Source organism: Neoarius graeffei, chromosome 11 (assembly GCF_027579695.1).
Source record: "Neoarius graeffei isolate fNeoGra1 chromosome 11, fNeoGra1.pri, whole genome shotgun sequence".
In the NCBI taxonomy this organism is placed as follows: domain Eukaryota; kingdom Metazoa; phylum Chordata; class Actinopteri; order Siluriformes; family Ariidae; genus Neoarius; species Neoarius graeffei.
This window is the reverse complement of record NC_083579.1, coordinates 14,430,267-14,453,878: the sequence shown is the minus strand read 5'-3', so window position 1 is coordinate 14,453,878 and position 23,612 is coordinate 14,430,267. Positions and strand designations below refer to the sequence as shown.

General features: G+C 44.1%; 1 protein-coding gene across 2 annotated transcripts in view; it reads left to right on the top strand.

Annotated features, from left to right (window-relative positions):
- LOC132894125 (histone-lysine N-methyltransferase PRDM9-like) overlaps positions 1–23,612 on the top strand; it is a 178,662-nt gene that overhangs the window by 40,254 nt on the left and 114,796 nt on the right. For both annotated transcript variants that reach the window (XM_060933474.1, XM_060933472.1), the window contains 2 exons: positions 623–690; positions 862–1,040. In XM_060933474.1, coding sequence (XP_060789457.1) covers positions 623–690; positions 862–1,040 — 247 coding nt within the window. The remainder of the gene's footprint in view (positions 1–622; positions 691–861; positions 1,041–23,612) is intronic.

Genomic DNA, 23,612 nt, shown 5'->3' with positions numbered 1-23,612 from the left:
CAGTGGTAAACATGGCCTTGTCCCAACTTTTTTGAGATGTGTTGTTGTCATGAAATTTAAAATCACCTAATTTTTCTCTTTAAATGATACATTTTCTCAGTTTGAACATTTGATATGTTATCTATGTTCTATTCTGAATAAAATATGGAATTTTGAAACTTCCACATCATTGCATTCCGTTTTTATTTACAATTTGTACTTTGTCCCATCTTTTTTGGAATCGGGGTTGTATATGAAACCCGTTTAATGACCGAGCTGACTTGAAGTTGTGTATTTTTGTAGCTGTCTGTTTAGAGATCAAAACACAAGGGATAGATATTTATCAGAGAGGTCTGATTCACAGCACAGTTTTGCCATGTCAAAGACATAAAGCCTTTTATGAGAAACCTTTCCTTTGCCTAAATTCTGATAAAGCCTTGCCTGCACTTTCCTATAGTTACTAAATTCATCTTGGAGCTTGTCGACTGTTTTGTGAATCTAAAGATAGTCAAGAACCATTAATTCAGCCTTCATGAGGCTTAATATAATATTGGCATGAGCCATCGTTCTCATTTCAGTATACCTCATTTAAAGGTATAGATTTATTTAGTGAAGAAAATGTAAATATGCTATTTTTCTACAGGTAGACAGGAGCAAGCAGTGTGAAGAATACATAGATGCCAAAAGAGAAATGCATGTGAATTGGATGAGGTGAGGAATAAACCAGTTGTTGGGTCTTTTTAGTGACTTGATTTTACAGCTTCTCATTTGTTGGAAGAACTTTATCTTTTTGCTGTTACTGATATCTTCGCCATGCTTTCTCCAAGTCTGTAAATCTGATCTAATTTTTAAATTTTCTGGAACGTTGCCTCACTCTTTTAGGTATGTGAATTGTGCCCGTAACAGTGAAGAACAGAATCTTGTGGCATTTCAGTATCGAGGGGGAGTTCTGTATCGTTGCTGTCGACCCATTAACCCAGGACAGGAGCTCTTGGTGTGGTATGAAGAAGAGTACATGAAAGAACTCAGCCCTGCACTTACAGGAACAACCAGACAGCAAGGTGTTACTATAGTTTGATGGATGTTATTTTCTGCATCATCTAGTGACACATTTCTGAGCCTAACAGCGTTTCTGGGATGAAAGCTGTTTTACAATGCAGTCTACATTAACCACTGCAAATTCCCAGATAACTGATTTTGGCCAGTTCCACCAACCAGGTAGGTCTTCTCCATCATATGACAATGACCAACCAGAGAGGGTGAAATCTGTTTGGTTCCTTTGAGACACGTGAAGTCAGCCCACTGCATCTCTTGCTATTGTGAGTCCTCTGTAAAGTCTGGCTCTTCTCCACAAGAGTGCTAATTAATCTACATTTCTCGCAAGAAATGTAGATGTAAATCTAATACTGATTACAGAAGAAGAATTGATAAACATCTTCCACTCAACATCATGAATAAACTCAATGTTGTTTATTCTGAAATACTGTGGATTGTATTTGTGTTTCGAGCCATTTCCTGATGAGGACTATGAAGAACATGGTGTCCTGCTTTTAACCAAAATTGTTGTTTGTAAAAGAAATGTAGCAGCAGGTGAAAAATGAAGGGAAAAAATAATGGTTTATAACCAGTAAATGCACTGTGTCTTCTTGTAATCATTTGTGGATGAGATCTTATCTTGTAGATAAGATGGACACACTCTTTTTCTTTGCTTTTGAACAGTCTGGTTACATTGGGCCTTTGTTAAAATTTTATGAAGACTTGGAAGAGCTTTGCTAAAAATGTCAGATTTACAAAAGGCTGATTTGCTTTGTATTCATGTGCATGTTGATGACTGCAAATCACCCATAAATTAGGTGGTGTGGCGTATCAATGACGAAAGCCGGAGTTCGGAGCGTCATCCAAACATAGCCACTGCGGACTACACTTTCCATGTGCCACCACGCCCCTCCTCTCTGGAATTCTGAAGTAACGCTTGTTTCCTCATTTCTTCAGTAATTAGCCACGCTATTTAAACACAGCAAACACACATTTTTAATACAAGTTTATTTAAAAACATGATTTTAAATAACTTGCTTCGATAACTGTGTCTTATATAGTGACAAAGTATAACTGTCTAACCAGGAAAATCATTATAGTTTTAACATGAAATCTCTTTTGTTGAAGTTATCAACTGTTCATTGATGGAAACTTGAGTGCAAAACTGTTCATGACAACTGTAGTCCTAAAGTTAGCAAGTGAACTGTAGTCCTTAGCCCAAAATCTATTACTGGAAGTGTCCAGAGCCATCTTCCAAGTGTGACTTTTGACTGTCTATATGGGACCATCCTCCACCGGAGCAATGAGCTGAGACTCCAGCCAGCCACAGGGCATCAGGATGGATCAGGCATGCTTGGAGAGCAGAAGTAGTCAGCAACCACTGGTGTCTCAGGATTGACATGTAACTCAACAGAGAAAAGAGATTGGGGGATGCAGGTTGGTAGGTATGCCCAAAGTCACCTTGTGGCTGCGGGGGCGTGGTCAAGCGCCGGTCTGTGACAGGAGGACGGAGTCAGGGAAGGTAAGTGGCAGAATCACTACACCTGACGGCAATTAACCTGTGTTTGTGTGTCTTCCCAGTGACCGCGCCCTATTTAAGGAGGGAGAGCGAGAGCAGAAGAGAGCTTCCCTGGACGAGACGCTAGTGTGTGTGTCTCTGTATGTTCCGAAACATTGTTAGACTGAAAAGTGTGGCAATAAAGCCTTTTGTTACACCTGATCTCTGTCCTGCCGTCCTCTGTGCTCCACCCACACATTCGAACCGGTTACAGTGGTGCCGAAACCCGGGACCAGAGTGGAGCACCAACCGCTCAGCCCCATGGAGTCCTCCCCGTTTGCTGACCTGGTCCACGCCCTCGCCACGGCCCAGCAAAGCCAGCACCAGGCGCTCGTCACACTCCGGAAGGAACAAGAGCGCCGCTTCGAAGCCCTGGTGCTGGCCCAGCAGGAAGACCGCGAGGCGTTCCAGCACCTCCTCGCGTCGGCGGGATCCACCAGCGCTCCGGCCGCGGGCCCGTCTCCCCTCACCGTCACCAAGATGGGCCCGCAGGATGACCCCGAGGCGTTCATCACGCTATTTGAACAGGTTGCAGAAGCCTCGGGGTGGCCGATGGAGCAGCGCGCGGTGCGCCTCCTCCCCCTGCTAACGGGAGAGGCACAGCTGGCCGCGCTACAGCTACCCGCCAACCGCCGGCTGGCCTATGCGGACCTCCGCCGGGCCGTCCTCCAGCGCGTGGGGCACACGCCAGAGCAGCAGTGCCAGCGCTTCCGCGCTCTGCGCTTGGAGGAGGTCGGCCGGCCGTTCGTGTTCGGCCAGCAGCTCCGGGACGCCTGCTGGCAGTGGCTGAGGGCCGACGATCGCGACGCAGAGGGGATAATCGACCAGGTGGTGCTGGAACAGTTCATCACCCGCTTACCAGCAGGAACCGCAGAGTGGGTCCAGTGCCACCGCCTGGCGTCGTTGGATCAGGCAGTCGAGCTGGCGGAGGATCATCTGGCGGCTGTTCCGGTGGCAGGACAGCAGACAACATCTACTCTTCTATCCTCTTCTCTCTCTCTCTCCCCCTCCTCCTGTGTCCCGTCCTCGCCCCATTCCCCCATCGCGGAGACTGGGGCCAGCACCATCCCAGCCGGCCCGCCGCACCCGCGGTGCCCTCCCGTTTCTCCCTTCTGTGTCTGTTTCCCCCCCCCCAGGTGAGTGAGCCCCAGAACACCGGTGCAGAGGGAAAGCCCAGGCCGGTTTGCTGGCGCTGCGGGGAGCCGGGCCACCTTCAACAACAGTGCATGGCAATGGAAGTGGGCGCGGTGGTTCGGATCCCCGACGCGCCAGAGGCCGCCCTCGATTGGGCCGGAGCGTATCGCATACCGGTGAGTATCCAAGGGGCTACATATCAGGCGTTGGTGAATTCGGGTTGCAATCAGACCTCAATTCGCCAAAGCCTGGTGCAAAATGAGGCATTGGGGGGAGCACAGGGGGTGAAGGTGTTGTGTGTGCACGGGGATGTTCACAGCTACCCTTTGGTGTCGGTCCACATTGTTTTCAGAGGGGAAAAATCTGTAGTGAAGGCGGCGGTTAATCCTCGCCTTACCCACTCTTTAATTTTGGGGACTGATTGGCCGGGATTTTGGGGGTTAATGACACGCCTAGTAAAGAGTGGGTCCTGCCATGTGACAGGGGGAGGTCCCGGTGTCGCTTTGGCGGGATCAGCTGTCACAGAGCCGTCTACGTCATCTCCACGTCAGAGTGAGGAGCCGCCGGCTCCTCCTCTCTCTATTGGGGAATCCCTTACGGATTTCCCATTAGAACAATCACGAGACAAGACTCTGCGACATGCATTTGACCAAGTGAGAGTAATCGATGGTCAAACGCTCCAGCCGAATGCCACCCCGTCCTTCCCCTACTTCACAATTATGAAGGATAGGTTATACCGAGTGACGCAGGACACTCAAACTAAAGAGCGAGTCACGCAACTTTTAATTCCAAAGAGCCTCTGGGAATTGGTATTCCGGGCGGCTCACTTTAATCCCATGGCTGGACACTTAGGGCAGAATAAAACACTAGCCCGAATAATGGCCCGATTCTATTGGCCGGGGATTCACGGCGATGTTTGTAGGTGGTGTACGGCATGCCGCGAATGCCAATTAGTAAATCCAGTGGCCATTCCAAAAGCGCCTTTGCGCCCTCTTCCATTGATCGAGACCCCGTTTGAGAGAATTGGGATGGATCTCGTCGGGCCATTAGATTGGTCAGCACGAGGGTACTGCTTTATATTAGTTCTGGTGGACTATGCAACGCGATACCTGGAAGCAGTGCCTCTGCGCAATATCTCAGCACACAGTATTGCAGAGGCACTCTTCCGCGTCATCTCCCGAGTCGGAATCCCGAAAGAGATTCTGACTGATCAAGGCACTACATTTATGTCACGGACACTGCGCGAACTGTATGGGTTATTGGGGATTAAGCCGATCCGCACCAGTGTGTATCACCCACAAATGGACGGTTTAGTAGAATGGTTCAATCGCACCCTCAAAAATATCATTAAAAAATTCGTAAGTGAGGACACACGTAATTGGGATGAGTAGCTCGAGCCCTTGTTGTTCTCAGTGCGAGAGGTTCCCCAAGCCTCCACGGGGTTCTCCCCGTTTGAATTATTATATGGGCGTAAGCCGCGTGGCATCCTAGACGTGCTGCGGGAAAATTGGGAGGAGGGACCTTCACAAAGCAAGAACGAAATTCAATACGTTATGGACCTGCGCGCAAAACTCCACACGCTCACCCACCTAACCCAGGAGAATTTGCGGCAGGCCCAGGAACGGCAAGCCCGCCTGTACAACAAGGGTACGCGCCTTAGAGAGTTCACCCAGGGAGATAAAGTACTCGTACTGTTGCCCACTTCAAGCTCCAAATTGATTGCCAAGTGGCAAGGGCCCTTTGAGGTCACACGGCGAGTCGGGGACGTCGACTATGAGGTGAGGCGAACGGACAGGGGCGGGGCACTACAAATTTACCACCTCAACCTGCTCAAACTCTGGAACGAGGAGGTCCCCGTGGCATTGGTGTCGGTGGTTCCGGAGAAGGCGGGCTGGGACCGGAGGTTGAAAAGAGGGCATTGGCATCACGCACCTCTCCGGTCCCCTGTGGAGACCACCTCTCCCCGACCCAACTCACGGAGGTCGCCCAGTTGCAGACCGAGTTTTTGGATGTGTTCTCGCCCCTGCCCGGTCGCACCAACCTCATAGAGCACCACATAGAGACGCCCCCGGGGGTAGTAGTGCATAGCCACCCTTACAGATTACCCGAACACAAAAAAAAGGTGGTTCGGGAAGAACTCGAGACCATGCTCGAAATGGGCATCGTCGAGGAGTCCCACAGTGACTGGAGCAGCCCGGTGGTCTTGGTACGCAAGGCCGACGGGTCGGTCCGGTTCTGTGTGGACTACAGAAAAGTCAACGCGGTGTCTAAATTCGATGCGTACCCGATGCCTCGTATTGATGAGTTGCTCGATCGACTCGGCACTGCTCGCTTTTATTCGACGCTGGATTTGACGAAGGGATATTGGCAGATCCCCTTGACTCCACTATCCCAAGAGAAAACGGCCTTTTCCACACCGTTTGGTTTACACCAATTCGTCACCCTTCCGTTTGGGCTGTTTGGGGCACCTGCTACGTTTCAGCGGCTGATGGACAGAGTCCTCCGCCCTCACGCCACGTATGTGGCCGCCTATCTGGATGATATTATCATCTATAGTAATGACTGGCAGAGACACCTTGAACATCTGAGGGCCGTCCTTAGGTCGCTGAGACGAGCGGGGCTCACAGCCAACCCAAGGAAGTGTGCGATTGGGCGGGTGGAAGTATGGTATCTGGGCTTCCACTTGGGCAACGGGCAGGTGCGTCCCCAAATTAATAAGATGGCAGCGATTGCGGCCTGCCCGAGGCCCAAGACCAAAAAGGGGGTGAGGCAGTTCCTGGGGCTGGCTGGCTATTACCGTAGGTTTATACCTAATTATTCGGACGTCACCAGCCCACTGACTGACCTCACTAAAAAAGGGGCACCAGATCCGGTCCAGTGGATGGAGCAATGCCAGCGGGCTTTTTCTGAAGTGAAGGCTGCACTGTGTGGGGGGCCACTTTTACACTCCCCTGACTTTTCTCTCCCCTTTGTGTTGCAGACCGATGCGTCGGACAGAGGGCTGGGGGCGGTTTTGTCCCAGGAGGTGGAGGGGGGAGGACCGCCCCATCCTGTACATTAGCAGGAAGCTGTCAGTGCGTGAGGGGCGCTACAGCACGATCGAGAAAGAGTGTCTGGCGATCAAGTGGGCGGTCCTCGCCCTCTGTTACTACCTGCTGGGGCGCCCTTTCACCCTCTGTTCGGACCACGCACCCCTCCAGTGGCTCCACCGCATGAAAGATGCCAACGCGCGGATCACCCGTTGGTATCTGGCACTCCGACCCTTCAATTTCAAGGTGGTCCACAGGCCGGGGGCGCAGATGGTTGTGGTGGACTTCCTCTCCTGTCGGGGGGGGGGGAGTCGGCTGCAGGCCGGACGGCCACCCGGCCTGAGTCGGGCGGTGGGGGTATGTGGCAGCGGGGGCGTGGTCAAGCGCCGGTCTGTGACAGGAGGGCGGAGTCAGGGAAGGTAAGTGGCAGAATCACTACACCTGACGGCAATTAACCTGTTTGTGTGTCTTCCCAGTGACCGCGCCCTATTTAAGGAGGGAGAGCGAGAGCAGAAGAGAGCTTCCCTGGACGAGACGCTAGTGTGTGTGTCTCTGTATGTTCCGAAACATTGTTAGACTGAAAAGTGTGGCAATAAAGCCTTTTGTTACACCTGATCTCTGTCCTGCCGTCCTCTGTGCTCCACCCACACGTTCGAACCGGTTACACACCTAAAGAGTAAGAACAATATACATTTTGCACTGAGTGCAAGCAGGGACTCTGGCAAGACTAACTACTACAGCATAACTAAAAGGGGACAGCCAGAAGGTAACACAGACATGAGGGAGCCCTGGGACAGAAAATAGCCAGCCTACACTGTCAACAAACCCGAGTGAGTGGGTGAAGGGGGAGGAGCAACAGCATCCATACATCTCAGTTTACCAAAACACTCTTATGCTTGAGGACCCTCCAGATCTATTCCTTTACCTAATAAAAACCTACTAATAAAAGGCTTGACTAAAAAGATATGTTTTCAGCCTAGACTTAAAGACTGAGACTGTGTCTGAGTCCCGAACAGTACTTGGAAGGCTGTTCTGTCATTGTGGGTCTTTGTAAGAAAAGTCTCTGCCCCTAATGCCCCTTCACTATATGAGATACCAACAGATAGCCGGCACCTTTTGATCTAAGTAGGTGTGGCAGGTCATAAAGGACCAGAATTTTGCTCAGGTACTGTTTAGCAAAACCATTCAGTGCTTTAAAAGGTCAATAGTAGTTTTTTATAATCAATACAAAATGTCTTAGTACTAAGAAATGTGAGAAATTTTAATTTTTAGCTCACCTGGACCAAAGGTCTGGTGGGCTTATGCCATGGGCTGCTGAGGTCAATGTAAAGAAGTAGGGTTGGTTTCTTGCAGCATAACTTGAAAGATGTGACAAATAATATCTTGAAACTTGATATATAGGGCGGGGGATATAGATGACGCCTGTCTTCTTGTTAATCAGGGGTTTGATGACTGCTAGTTTAAAGGATTTGGGTACATAGCCAAATCTAGGGGAAGAATTGATTATTTTTAGAAGAGGCTCAATTGCTTCTGGTATTATCTGTTTGAAGAGCCATGTAGGTAAAGGATCTAGTACACAGGTTGAAGATTTTGATGTGGAGGTTAATTAAATTAGTTTGATTTCTCGGGGGCGTCGTGGCTCAGGTGGATAAGGCGCCATACCATAAATCCGGGGACCCGGGTTCGATTCTGGCCCGAGGTCGTTTCCCAATCCCTCCCCATCTCTCTCTCCTGCTCATTTCCTATCTCTACACTGTCCTATCCAATAATAAAGGTGAAAAAAGCCAAAAAAAATCTTAAAAAAAAAAAAATTTAGTTTGATTTCTCGAAGGGGACCAAAACATTCTAATTGCTGATCTGATAGTTATATTGTTAACTATGGGGTTACTTAAATTGTCTGGCCTTAAATTAGTAGATTGAAATGTGTTTTTGTTTTTTGTTGGACATTTTCAATTTTGTTATTGAAAAAATTCATGAAGTTGTTACTACTACATATTGCAGGTATGAATGTGTCTATAGTGGTCATTTTCCTTGTGAAAGGAGATATGCAGAACCTTGATTTTTAAATACATTTCTGAGTGGATAGTATCTCCATCCTTGACACTTGTATGCTGCGTAAATGGGAATTTAAAAAAAATATATTTTTTTGAGAGTTAAAATCGACTGCAAAGTTGGTATTTGAGCTGCCCCGCTGAGCCAGCCAGCCCTGAGTGCGTGACATCACAGCAGGAACCGGTTTTAAGGCCGAGGCCTTTGACAGCTAGAGACCAAAGTCATATAAATAAAAATTTATGGTGAAAGTCAGAAATACCGTGACCGACTTGCTCAACTAAGACTGATTTGACTTCATTGATTGTGGGTTGACTCTCATGAAAACAGGATGGGTGTTATAAACCAGGGTCTTCCTGGTTTACGCACTTCCTGTTTCCTGAGTTGTTCGCGCCGAGTCCTTTTTCCCGCGAGTGCCGGCGTTAATTACTAATCCTTTTTTAACTTTTTTTCTATAAATAAATTTCCAGTATCCTCTTCATTTTTATTATACTGTCACTTTCATTTTTGTACTTTTCACTTTCGCTTTCCTTTTTCCGTTTTTTTTCCCGGTTTTTTCTCTTTCTTTTTTCGGAAGAACGCCGAGACTGGAAGCTTTCTTTTGCTCTCCTCCTGTGTAAAGTCCACAAGCGGAGGCCATCTGATCTGCTTTAATATCAACAGATCTTCATTTAAGGTACGTGAATCTTTTCATCATGGCACACCTTCAGCCTGTTCAGTGTGCTGAGTGCAGGATGTTTAGTCATTCTTCCTCCGTCACTAGCGATAGCTCTATTAGCTTTACTTGTGATAAGTGCAGATTAGTTAGCTCTCTGACGGAGAAGATTACAGTGCTAGAAGCGCGTGTCCAGGCTTTAGAGCAGGTTAGTGAGCGTGAGAACAGTGTAGTTTCTGTTAGGGAAAGTCTGGACGCCCTAGGTGGAGTTAGCAATCCCCCAACTCCGGCATTAGAGCCCTTACAGCGGGGCGAATGGGTGACGGCTCGGCGGCATAAGCGTAGAGCCAAAGCTACCGCTGAGGCTCGCCCACGGGAGCACCACTCCTCTCCGCGTCACGTGTCGAACAGGTTTGCTCTCCTTAGTGATGCACCCACTGAGAAACCTGAAAGAGCTCTGGTTATAGGGGACTCTATCATACAGCACGTGAAATTAGCTCAGCCTTTAGGGGCACCAGCAGCTTTAGTCAGGTGTATACCGGGAGCCAGGGCGCCGGACATAGCAGGTAATCTTAGGGTCCTAGGCAAGCACAGGTTCTCAAAGATAGTTATCCATGCAGGAGCTAATGATATACGCCTTCGTCAGTCTGAGGTTACTAAGAGTAACTTTGTAGAGGTGTTTAAATTAGCGAAGGCGATGTCTGATGCTGTAGTATGCTCTGGCCCCATCCCAATGCGGCGTGGCGATGTAGCTTACAGCAGATTATGGTCGCTGAACTGCTGGCTGTCCAGGTGGTGCTCTGAAAACAGTGTGGGCTTTATAGATAATTGGGCTAATTTTGAGGGCACTGCTGGCCTGTTAGGGCGGGACGGTATCCAACCCACTCGGGAAGGTGCTGCTCTCATTTCCTGCAGCATAGGTCATAGTCTCAGAACAGGCCTAGTTAATTTCTGACAATCCAGAGCCAAGGCCAGGGAGCAGACGAACAGGCTAAACCGACTGTCTGCTAGCTGCACAGAGTCGTCATTCAGGGCCCACTACATCGAGACTGTGTCTGTTCCCCGAGCTCAACAAAAAGGTAGAAATTTTCAGAGAGTTTGTTCCAGTAACCTAATCAATATAAAATTAGATCATACTGACTGTACAGCTGCTGCCAGCACCTTTGATCTAAAGGTGGGGCTATTAAATATTAGATCTCTTACATCTAAAGCGCTAATGGTTAATGAACTCATTACTGATCAGGAGTTTAATGTACTGTGTTTAACAGAAACATGGATTAAGCCAAATGAATATATAGCATTTAATGAAGCGAGTCCTCCTGGATACAGTTATATACACCAGCCTCGTCTAACTGGCAGAGGAGGAGGCGTCGCAGTTATTTATAACGATTATCTAGGTGTAACACACAAACCTGGTTATAAATTTAATACATTTGAAGTTCTTCATACTCGTATAATGTATGTAGCCTCGAAAAATAAGTCTACCCAGTTAATTCCATTGCTTATTATTTACAGGCCCCCGGGGCCATATTCTGAGTTTCTTTCTGAATTTGCAGATTTTATCTCAGATTTGGTTATTTCCTTAGACAAAGCTTTAGTTGTCGGAGATTTTAATATTCACTTCGATAACCCAGAAGACCCTTTAAAAACAGCGTTTGTGTCCATCTTAGATTCAGTCTGGATTAAGCAGAATGTCATAGGACCGACCCATAATGGTGGTCACACCCTTGATCTAATACTAACATTCAGATTAAACGTAGACAATATAGTCATACTTCCACAGTCTGAAGTTATCTCAGATCATTGTCTCATCTCATTCAAAATGTCTGAGTAATAATATATGCACCTCACCACGCTACTGTATTAAACGTACTTTCACGTCAACTACTGCACAGAGCTTTATAAATGATCTCCCGGAGCTGTCAACTTTGATTGGGTCACTGTCAGCCCCTGCAGAACTTGATCAGGCAACTGAATGCTTAGAGTCAACATTCCGCCATACTTTAGATAATGTAGCTCCTCTAAAAAGGAAAATGGTCAGAGACAAAAAAATTAGCACCCTGGTATAATGATGACACTCGCACATTAAAACAGACCACTCGAAAATTGGAACGTAAATGGCGTCAAACAAAATTGGTAGTGTTCAAATTAGCTTGGAAGGAGAGCTTCCTGAAGTATAGAAAAGCTCTTAGTGCTGCGAGATCAACATATTTCTCCTCCCTAATAGAAGATAACAAAAATAATCCTAGATTCCTATTTAATACTGTAGCAAAATTAACCAGGAATAAGTCCACTATCAACACATGCACACCTGCAGTATGTAGTAGCAACGACTTCATGAATTTTTTTAATGACAAAATTGAGAATATCCGACAAAAAAATTCAAACTACTAATTTAAGGTTAGACAGTGAAAGTGACCTTGTAGTTAACAATATAACTGTATCAGATCATCAGTTAGAATGTTTTACTCCCCTAAAAGAAACTGAATTACTTTCATTAATCTCTACATCAAAAGCCTCAACTTGCGTACTAGATCCCTTACCGACACATCTATTCAAACAGATAATGCCTGGAGTAATTGAACCGCTTCTAAAAATAATAAATTCTTCTCTTATGATTGGCTATGTACCCAAATCCTTTAAACTAGCAGTTATCAAACCCCTGATTAAAAAACCTGACCTTGATCCCTGTCAGCTGTCCAATTATCTGCCAATATCAAACCTCCCCTTTATCTCCAAGATCCTTGAAAAAGCTGTGGCACAGCAGTTATGCTCATATTTACATAGGAATAACATCCATGAAATGTATCAGTCAGGATTTAGACCTCATCATAGCACAGAGACAGCACTGGTTAAAGTAGTAAACGACCTACTGTTGGCGTCTGATCAGGGCTGTGTCTCGCTACTTGTGTTGCTTGACCTTAGTGCAGCATTTGATACCATTGATCATTCCATTCTTCTGGATAGACTAGAAAATGTTGTGGGAGTTAAGGGAATGGCCCTCTCCTGGCTCAGGTCTTATCTAACTGATCGTTATCAGTATGTTGATATAAATGGTGATATTTCTAGACGTACCGAGGTAAAGTTTGGTGTTCCACAAGGTTCTGTCTTGGGTCCACTGCTTTTTTCTCTATATATGTTACCTCTGGGTGATATTATTCGTAAACATTGTATTAGTTTCCACTGTTATGCTGATGACACACAGTTGTATGTCTCTGCAAAACCTGATGAGAGACACCAGCTTAATAGAATTGAGGAATGTGTTAAGGACATTAGACACTGGATGCTTATAAATTTCCTTCTGCTTAACTCTGACAAGACTGAAGTACTTGTGCTAGGACCACATACAGCTAGAAGTAAGTTTTCTGATTACACAGTAACTCTGGATGGCCTTTCTGTTTCTTCACGTGCAGCAGTAAAAGACCTCGGAGTGATTATTGACCCCAGTCTTTCATTCGAAACTCACATTGATAACATCACCCGGATAGCTTTCTTTCATCTCAGAAATATTGCAAAGATAAGAAATTTAATGTCATTGCATGATGCAGAAAAACTAGTCCATGCTTTCGTTACCTCCAGGTTGGATTATTGTAATGCCTTACTGTCTGGATGTTCCAATAAGTGCATAAACAAGCTCCAGTTAGTTCAAAATGCAGCAGCAAGAGTCCTTACTAGAACTAGAAAATATGACCACATCACGCCTGTCTTATCCACACTGCATTGGCTCCCAATCAAATTTCGTATTGATTATAAAATACTACTATTGACCTTTAAAGCACTAAATGGTCTCGCACCACAGTACCTGAGTGAACTTCTGCTCCTCTATGACCCGCCACGCCTACTTAGATCAAAAGGTGCAGGCTATCTGCTGGTATCTCGTATAGTGAAGGCTACATCAGGGGGCAGAGCCTTTTCTTACAAAGCCCCACTGTTATGGAACAGCCTTCCAAGTAATGTTCGGGAATCAGACACAGTCTCAGCATTTAAGTCTAGGCTGAAAACATATCTGTTTAGTCAAGCCTTTTGTTAATGGTGTTTATGAGGTAAAGGAGTAGATCTGGAGGGTCCTCAGACATAGAGTGTTTTGGTAAACTGGGATGTATGGATGCTGTCAGTCCCCACTCGCTTGCTCACTCGAGTTTGTTGACGGTGTAGTGGCTGGCTGCTTTATGTCCCGGGGCTCCCTCATGCCTGTGTTACCTTCTGGCTCTCTCCTTTTAGTTATGCTGTCATAGTTAGTTGCCGGAGTCCCTGCTTGTACTCGGTGCAATATGTATACTGTTCCTACTTATTCAGGTGACATTGGGCATACCTAACAACCTGTGTTTTCTTTCTCTCCCCCCACCCCAAATCTGTCCCTCTGAGTTACATGGAGTCAACAGGAAATCTTTTGGTGGAGACGGTGGGGACCTCGACTGGCTATCGTAGCCTGCAGGGAATCGGCCATCAAGACAATTCAGTTACATTTCACCGGGTCTGGGACATGCGACAGACATTCTGTCGCATGTCCCAGACCCGGTGAAATGTAACTGAATTGTCTTGGCCAGGCCTAAGGGTCCCATCTGCATCTCATCATTGCTGAGGAGTGTGCTCCCATCACCCAATCAAGCATCCAGCCAGAGCAGGTCATGATATATTTTTTACCATATTAACATGCCATTGTGTGTTATGCCTGATGTAAAGACTCTCGTCTCTGCGAGCCTACCACACAGATTTAATACTTGTCATTTTTAGGGCATACCTAACAACGTGTTTTCTTTCTCTCTCTCTCTCTCTCTCTCTCCCCCCCCCCCCACACACACATCTGTCCCTCTGAGTTACATGTTGATCCTGGGATTGAGATGCTGGCCTCTTCTGCCCCTCGGACCTGCTTGATCCATCCTGGTGCCCTGTGTCTGGTCGGAGTTTTATCGCCCCACTCCTGTGAAGGACGGCCCCGTGAGGACAGTTGAGGGTTATACCTGTTAAAACTGTTAATATTATAGTCAGGCTGTCTGTTGTTGCCCAAATGAGGATGGGTTCCCTTTTGAGTCTGGTTCCTCTCGAGGTTTCTTCCTCATGTCGTCTGAGGGAGTTTTTCCTTGCCACCGTCGCCACAGGCTTGCTCATTGGGGATAGATTAGGGATAAAATTAGCTCATGTTTTCAGTCATTCAAATTCTGTAAAGCTGCTTTGCGACAATGTTTATTGTTAAAAGCGCTGTACAAATAAACTTGATTTGATAACTTATGCAACATACATGTACATGCATGCATTTTCACTGAGAAAACGTAAAAGGCTAATTAAATAATCAGATGAACTGAGACAATCACATTCGGAAGCAAATTTAAATAATCTTATACCGGTAACTTAAACACACAATACAGTGGTGCTTGAAAGTTTGTGAACCCTTTAGAATTTTCCCTATTTCTGTATAAATATGACCTAAAACATCATCAGATTTTTAAACAAGTCTGAAAAGTAGATAAAGAGAACCCAGTTAAACAAATGAGACAAAAATATTAGACTTGGCTATTTATTTATTGAGGAAAATGATCCAATATTGCATATCTGTGAGTGGTAAAACTAAGTGAACCTCTAGGATTAGCTGTTAATTTGAAGGTGAAATTAGAGTCAGGTGTTTTCAATCAATGGGATGACAAGCAGGTGTGGGTGGGCACCCTGTTTTATTTAAAGAACAGTGATCTATCAAAATCTGATCTTCACAACATGTTTGTAGAAGTGTGTCATGGCACAAACAAAGGAGATTTCTGAGGACCTCAAAAAAAGCATTGTTGATGCTCAGCCAGCTGGAAAAGGTTATAAAACCACCTCTAAAGAGTATGGATTCCACCAATCCACAGTCAGACAGATTGTGTACAAATGGAGGAAATTCAAGACCATTGTTACCCTCCCCAGGAGTGGTCGACCAACAAAGATCACTCCAAGAGCAAAGCGTGTAATAGTCGGAGAGGTCACAAAGGACCCCAGGGTAACTTCTAAGCAACTGAAGGCCTCTCTCACATTGGCTAATGTTAATGTTCATGAGTCCACCATCAGGAGAACACTGAACAACAATGGTGTGCATGGCAGAGTTGCAAGGAGAAAGCCACTGCTCTCCAAAAAACATGGCTGTTCGTCTGCAGTTTGCTAAAGATCACATGGACGAGCCAGAAGGCTATTGGAAAAATGTTTTGTGGACGGATGAGACCAAAATAGAACTTTTTGGTTTAAATGAGAAGTATTATGTTTTGAGAAAGGAAAACACTGCATTTCAGCATAAGAACCTTATCCCATCTGTGAAACATGGTGGTGGTAATGTCATGGTTTGGGCCTGTTTTGCTGCATCTTGGCCAGGACGGCTTGCCATCATTGATGGAACAATGAATTCTGAATCATACCAGCAAATTCTAAAGGAAAATGACAGTACATCTGTCCATGAACTGAATCTCAAGAGAAGGTGGGTAATGCAGCAAGACAACGACCCTAAGCATACAAGTCATTCTACCAAAGAATGCTTGAAGAAGAATAAAGTTAATGTTTTAGAATGGCTCAGTCAAAGTCCTGACCTTAATCCAATCGAAATGTTGTGGAAGGACCTGAAGCAAGCAGTTCATGTGAGAAAACCCATCAACATGCCAGAGTTGAAGCTGTTCTGTACGGAGGAATGGGCTAAAATTCCTCCAAGCCGGTGTGCAGGATTGATCAACAGTTACTGGAAACATTTAGTTGCAGTTATTGCTGCACAAGGGGGGGTCACACCAGATACTGAAAGCAAAGGTTCACATACTTTTGCCACTCACAGATATGTAATATTGGATCATTTTCCTCAATAAATAAATGACCAAGTATAATATTTTTTGTCTCATTTGTTTAACTGGGTTCTCTTTATCTACTTTTAGGACTTGTGTGAAAATCTGATGATGTTTTAGGTCATATTTATGCAGAAATATAGAAAATTCTAAAGGGTTCACAAACTTTCAAGCACCACTGTAGATCCGTCTAATGCCACATACCTGACAGAATACTTGCGGGGTCCCTGTGAAAGCAGCATCCTTATATGTACATGGTGATTGCATTCAAATCAGCATCCGATGTTTTCCCATAACAACTGGGTCCCAAGCATATGCGCAAAGGATTTGCAAATGTAAATGTACTTTTTAAGTCTCGGGGAATGTTAGGCTAAGCCGAGTTATTATGTTGATGCTCATGTCCACTTCACTGTATAAGAATGAGCACCTTGCTGCAGTTCTGAAATATTTTTTTTTTAAATTCTTACCTTTGTGGAAATGAAGTGAGCATACCATAGTGTTTTTGACCTCTCTGTTTGACACAGAGTCCCACTGAATGTTTGTGAGCCATTTTTTCCCTTCTATGTTTTGAAATCTCTCAAGTTGATTTACTTTTGGTAAATTAAAAAAAATCTGATGTCTTTGTTTCGTTCAGAACAATTTACACATCCAAAAAAAGAGCAAAACCTTCCCAGACTGATCAATAAAAAACAACTCGTCTGAATGAAGCACTACAAGCATGCCTCTTGCCATGGTGGCATAGTTACCATTGTTATGGGGGTCACATGACTGTGCAAAGCCTCTATACTGCTGCAGATAATCATTGCAGTGTTCTTATTTTATATGCCTGCATGGCTATTCTTATGTCTTAATTTATGTGTTGCATTAATGTATTCATTTATATTAATTAACTTGACAACCTAATCCATTTGTAAAAATACAGACTTTCTTATGTAAATGCTACTAGAATCTATTCATATTCAGCTTGATAGATAAGGCCTGTTGTTGTATCTTTCAAAACCTTGAATGCTAGGGCTGAGTCTCCTTCTCAATCCTGGATGAGATGTAAATAAGGCTAGGCTTGCCATTACCAAGACTTGACATTTTTTGAAACAGAAACCAACAACTCCCCTTTGGTTGCTCAGACCCATGGGACTATGGCCAATGCTGTGCAGAGTTGCTGTTCCAGCACCATATTGAATCTACTAGTATTCCTAGCAAGAGGCTGCTACGGTATATCTTAGTCCTCAAACTTTTTTTTGTTTGGTCTCAGTGTTCATTCATGGAGAATCTTGAATGTTAGAGGTTCAATAAAAATGCCCCCTTATATCGGATTAATGTTGTTAGATTTTATAATCTTGTTGCATTTCGTGTTCAATTTCTGATATTTTTGTCCTTTCACTTCTCCAGAAGTAAAGAACACTTTGCTGCAAATCTTTTCCTGCTCCACATGTCCTCGATCCTATGCAGCTCAAATTTACCTCGACAAGCACATCCAGAGATGCCATGATGAAAAATATGTAAGACTTCGGGAATCAAGAGAGAGTAAATATGAATTTCAAATTCCCTCCAAAGGCTCCAGTAGTCAGCCAACATCAACTGATGCTCTCCATTCTGACTCTTCTCACAATGACAAAAAGAAGGGAATTCACCACTTCTCAGACTGTGGAAAGAGGTTTGGTCATCAGAATGCACTCGAGACAAACCAGTGCAGTCACACAGGAGGAAATGTACATTACTGTTCACAGTGTGGGAAGGGTTTTAAGTGTCAGAGTTATCTCCAGAAACACCAGCGCATTCACACAGTTGAGAAGCCGTATAACTGCTCACAGTGTGGAAAGAGTTTTACTCTTCAGAGTTATCTCCAAAAACACCAGCACATTCACACAGGGGAGAAGCCGTATCACTGCTCACAGTGTGGGAAGAGTTTTACTCAGCAGAGTAACCTCCAGAAACACCAGCGCATTCACACAGGAGAAAAGCCGTATCACTGCTCACAGTGTGGAAAGAGTTTTACTCAGCAGAGTCATCTCCAAAGACATGAGCGCATTCACACAGGAGAGAAGCCATATCACTGCTCGCAGTGTGGAAAGAGTTTTACTCGTCAGAGTGATCTCCAAACACACCACCGCATTCACACAGGAGAGAAGCCGTATCACTGCTCACAGTGTGGAAAGAGTTTTACTCAGAAGAGTACTCTCCAAAAACACCAGCGCATTCACACAGGAGAGAAGCCATATTACTGCTCACAGTGTGGAAAGAGTTTTACTCAGCAAAGTAATCTCCAAAAACACCAGCACATTCACACAGGAGAAAAGCCATATCACTGCTCTCAGTGTGGAAAGAGTTTTACTTGTCAGAGTTATCTCCAACAACACCAGCACATTCACACAGGAGAGAAGCCGTTTCACTGCTTGGTGTGGAAAGACGTTTACTTATTCAGTCGCATTTCAGACCGACAAGCGCACTAACTCTGAGACATTGCATGATTTAAAGTTGTCAAATTAAATACGCTTGTTCTTACGGTTTTTGCTGAAAACTATTTGTACTTTGAACTTTATTGTTCATGTTATATGACAATTCAAAAATGTTTAATCTTGTAGTGATTTTTAAAATAAGACGATTAATGTTTTTTTTTTAATCTTAGTAATTAAGTAGTCATTAATTACCACCATACAAAAAATTATTTAACTGCAACACTATCATTGTAGGGTGGCACGGTGGTGTAGTGGTTAGCGCTGTCACCTCACAGCAAGAAGGTCCGGGTTCGAGCCCCGTGGCCGACGAGGGCCTTTCTGTGCGGAGTTTGCATGTTCTTCCCGTGTCTGCGTGGGTTTCTTCCAGGTGCTCCGGTTTCCCCCATAGTCCAAAGACATGCAGGTTAGGTTAACTGGCGACTCTAAATTGACCGTAGGTGTGAGTGTGAATGGGTGTCTGTGTCAGCCCTGTGATGACCTGGCGACTTGTCCAGGGTGTACCCCGCCTTTCGCCCGTAGTCAGCTGGGATAGGCTCCAGCTTGTCTGCGACCCTGTAGAACAGGATAAAGCGGCTAGAGATAATGAGATGAGACTATCATTGTAGTACTGCAGCATGAGACTAAATGTTAATGGAATTATTTCTGATCAGGTGTTTAATGTACTATGTTTAATGGAAATGTGGATCAAACCAAATAAGCATGTAGCATTTAAATGAAGCTATATGCTTCATCATCTGCTGTATGCATCAGCTTCGTCTAACTGGTAGATGAGAAGGTGTCACAGTTATTTATAATGATAATTTAGACATCATACAAAAACCTGAACAAAAATTCTATATGTTTGAAGTCCTTGATACTAACATGTGTTGCGAAACAAAATAAGTCTACCCAGCTGATTTAGCTAATTATTATTTCCAGACCCGTGGTCTATTTTCTAAATTCCTTTGTGAATTTCCACATTTCATCTCAAACCTGGTTGTTTCTTTTGACAAAGAATTAATTGTTGGAGACTTTATTCATTTTGATAACCTGGATGATCCTTTAGGGACAGCATTCGTGTCCATTCTAGGTTTAGTAGGGGTTTATCAGAACGTCATAGGACCCACTCATAATGGTGGTCACACTCTCAATCTAATACTTGCATTTTGTATAAAATATAGTCACACTTCCACAGTCTGATGCTCCCTCAGATTATTATCTCCTCTCATTTGAAATGTCTCAGCAGTAATCTATGCACATTGCCACGCCATCACATCAAAAGTACATTCATATCAATTACTGCATGAAGTTTGATCAGTAGTCTCCCAGAGTTATCAACTTTGGATCACCATCGGACCCCACAGAACTTGATCAGCCAACTGTAGCTTTGTAACAGAAGAAAGTTCCTCTGAGGTGGAAATTGTCAGTGCGCAGGTGCCAGTAATGGCGGCCATACAATTTTTAGCTCCTGTATTATTTTTATTTAATTTGAGCCTGGGCAGCATACAAAAATTTCATATCCCAACTGTATCTTTACTAGGCTCATATAGAATTGTTGGAGTAGATTTTTGTGGCAAGAATGTGCTGATGATGGGATTTTATAGTCCGCATGTCAAAGTTGCGATACGCCTTTCCCAACTGAGTTTGATATGTCAGACGATATCTGTATGGACGAAGCATGGTATTCTAATCACTGCACCCAAGGAACATCATATTTGTCTGGATCTAAGTATTTGTATGGACGTGGAAGTGAAACCAGTGCATGGATGGAGAGAATTATTGAGAACAGCAAACTGATTAAGTATACGAGAAGGAACTTACTCAGACTCAGAAAATTGGTAAAATTGAAACCTGCCTCAGCCATTAACCACAATCTCAAGACACTCGGTCTGTTCAGATACCAAGGTTCCTGAGGAGGACATGAGCATTATGAGAATCGGCCAAATTTTACCAATAACTTGGCCATGTCATTTGAAAACAAGCCTATTCCTGTGATACAAAGCATCGGCAGGAATATTCCCTGCCGCCTCGCTAGAGGTGTATCTCCAGTGAACTTACTACAAATCACACAATGGGTGTCTTCTATTGTGTGAAAGTTAAATACAGATTTTGCTGTGCCAAAATTTTTATTTTTGAACATTTGCAGTCTTGACAAAACTAAAAATAGAGAGCGGCTGTAGCACTTGAAGCCAATTTGAATAAAAATGATATTGATGTATGTGTAGTATCAGAGACGCACCTCAAACCAGATATGTTGGATAGTGTAGTCAACATACCAAACTATAAGAGATTAAGATGGGACAGAAATTGGTTCGGGCTGGATTACAGGAGTAAAGGTGAAATTGCCACTGATGTGCAAAGTAACCTGGATGTTATTGATGTCTATAGATCTAAACTCAATGAACTGGTTCGTTTGACTTTAAAGGCTGAGAGAAATGTACCCCTTTCCCCCTTGGATAATAATAGTACAAGTCCCGACAATGAAAACTTATCATTGAAACCCACATCGTAAACATCTGGAACATTCAGAATTTGTCGAGTTTAAATTTCCTGCCAAGGGAATCCTGGTACCAACATCGCCATTATTAGCTGGCTTTCGCATGACATCAGGAGTGTGAGTGGTTTTACCTGCAGTTTTTCCACTTACATCCACATAGTGTAGCTTCTGTTCAACTCTCTGCTAGATTACATTCATTTTGATGGAAACTTGTGACAGAACATGACGTAGAAAGAGAGATAAATCATTTAACTACAATTGACAACTGTTATGGATAAGAAGGGGGAGAGAAAAAAAAGGGAAAGCACCCGGAAAGTGATGCATCACTGCCGGGTGCAGCAACACAAATGCCGTGGAGGGAGTGGCCCTGTAACTTTTCCCAAAAGATAAAGGTAATCACTAATTAGTCAGGACTTTGCTACAATGAACTGCAATGCATTTTGTTTCCAAAATACTGTAGTACTAACTTGAGGAATGCATCTTCGATTTGCAGTCATCCAACCCCACTGCCCCCCAAGTCTGTCTTCATGGTTGTCCTCGGGTTCATCATCACTGTCACTGACCCTTCTCACATCAGACAATTATGGCTTGAATCGGTACGGTTCGATACCTTTCTCTAATAATACTCTAATATTAAGGGACAAGTAGCATCTGATGAATGAATGAACAAACATAAGAAGGTTTGTTTGCTTTATTACTACAAACCACTACATGGCATTCTTTGAATACTGCAGTAAGGAAAATCCTATACTGCTGCACACCTACGTGAATGTCATCTGAACTGTGGCAGTGTGTCCCTTTTTTATACGCCTGCATTTCTGCATGGCTATTCTTTTGTCTCAATTTATGGATGTTGGCTTGCTTTCTTTGCGCACATTGTTTTACATTTGCTACTTCCATCAAAGCGCAAAACTAGTGTCAGTATTTGGTTGTAACAATTTAACAGTGGAACAATTTAACCTTGGACAGGAATCCAATCTATGAAATCTTAGCGCGAAGCTTGCTGTGCGACCCGACACTAGAACCAATAAGTGTTTCCAGGCAAAACAAACCTCGCCCAGCAGCACTTATTTATACCTATATGTTGATAATGGTAATGTTTCTCAATCATCAGCTGTCAGATTATAGTCCTATAAAAACCCATGACTTTGAAAATCCTGATGCAAAGACTGATGCAAAGACTGATGCAAATGGCTACACACTCTTTTTCCAGCCCAAATCTGTCGTGACAAGCTGTGTACCCAGTTCATCAAAAATCAACCAACAGACTGAACTGTGTTCGCCCAGGACTTTCTGCTGGCTACCAATCTTTTTCACCATCTAAAAGATACATGACATCTCCAATCCTCTCAATCTCAAACAAAATGGAACATAAAGAAAGTCTAGTATGATGTGCTGGGGGTCCCTGCATTGGGTGTAGTTTTGAAAACAAGCTGGGACCCAGTATGCCTATGCCATTCTCTATTCCTGTGTTGATAAGAAATAGAAAACATAGAGCATATTTAACCCAGGGGGTAAACCAGTCTAGTCTCCTTCCTGTTTCAAAACAACATCAGAGTGCCCAAGCGGATATTACTTCTAGACTTTCTGTAAAGCTAGCTCTTCTGAACGTTAGGTCACTTTCAAACAAGTCATTTTTAATTAATGATCTTATCTGCAAACATAATCTTGATTTTTTTTTTTTGCTTCTAACTGAAACTTGGCTGGATCAAGCAAATAGTGCTACCACCCTTATTGAAGCAACTCCCCCAAATTTTAATTTTATGAATGTTACCCGACAGGGGAAAGGTGGAGGGATCGCAAATATATTCAAATTCTCTTTTCAATGTAAACAGTCCTCACTTGGTGATTTTACATCCTTTGAACACTTATGTGCTCTCCTAACATATTATTATTAACTATTTGCAGGCCTCCGAGACATTCAGCCAAAGTTTTTCTGGAAGAGTTTGGTGAACTGTTGTCAGTCATTTTCTTAGAGTTTGACTGTCTTATTATATCTGGGGATTTTAACTTGCATGTAGATAATCCTGAAAACACCTATGCCAATGAACTACTTGCACTTATTGACAACTTCAACCTTGTACAACATGTACAGGGGCCGACCCACTCTCGTGGTCATACTCTTGACCTCGTCATCACAAAGGGTCTTACTGTTTCTACTACTGTTGTTGACCTGGCCTTATCTGATCATTTTTGTGTTTTCTCTGATGTTTCTATGTCTCCTCACATTCAGAACAGCTCAATGACTATGGGTAGGAGAGTCATAAACGACAACACGTGTTCTCTTTGAGCAAGCTCTCTCTCGGATCTCAACCAAAATGTCAGACTCTGTAGATGATTTACTGGAAATTTTTAATTTAAATATGACCCAAATTATGGATGATATTGCTCCATTCAAAATCAAAAGAGTCAATGATAAGCAGAAAGCACCATGGAAGCAATACCCAGCT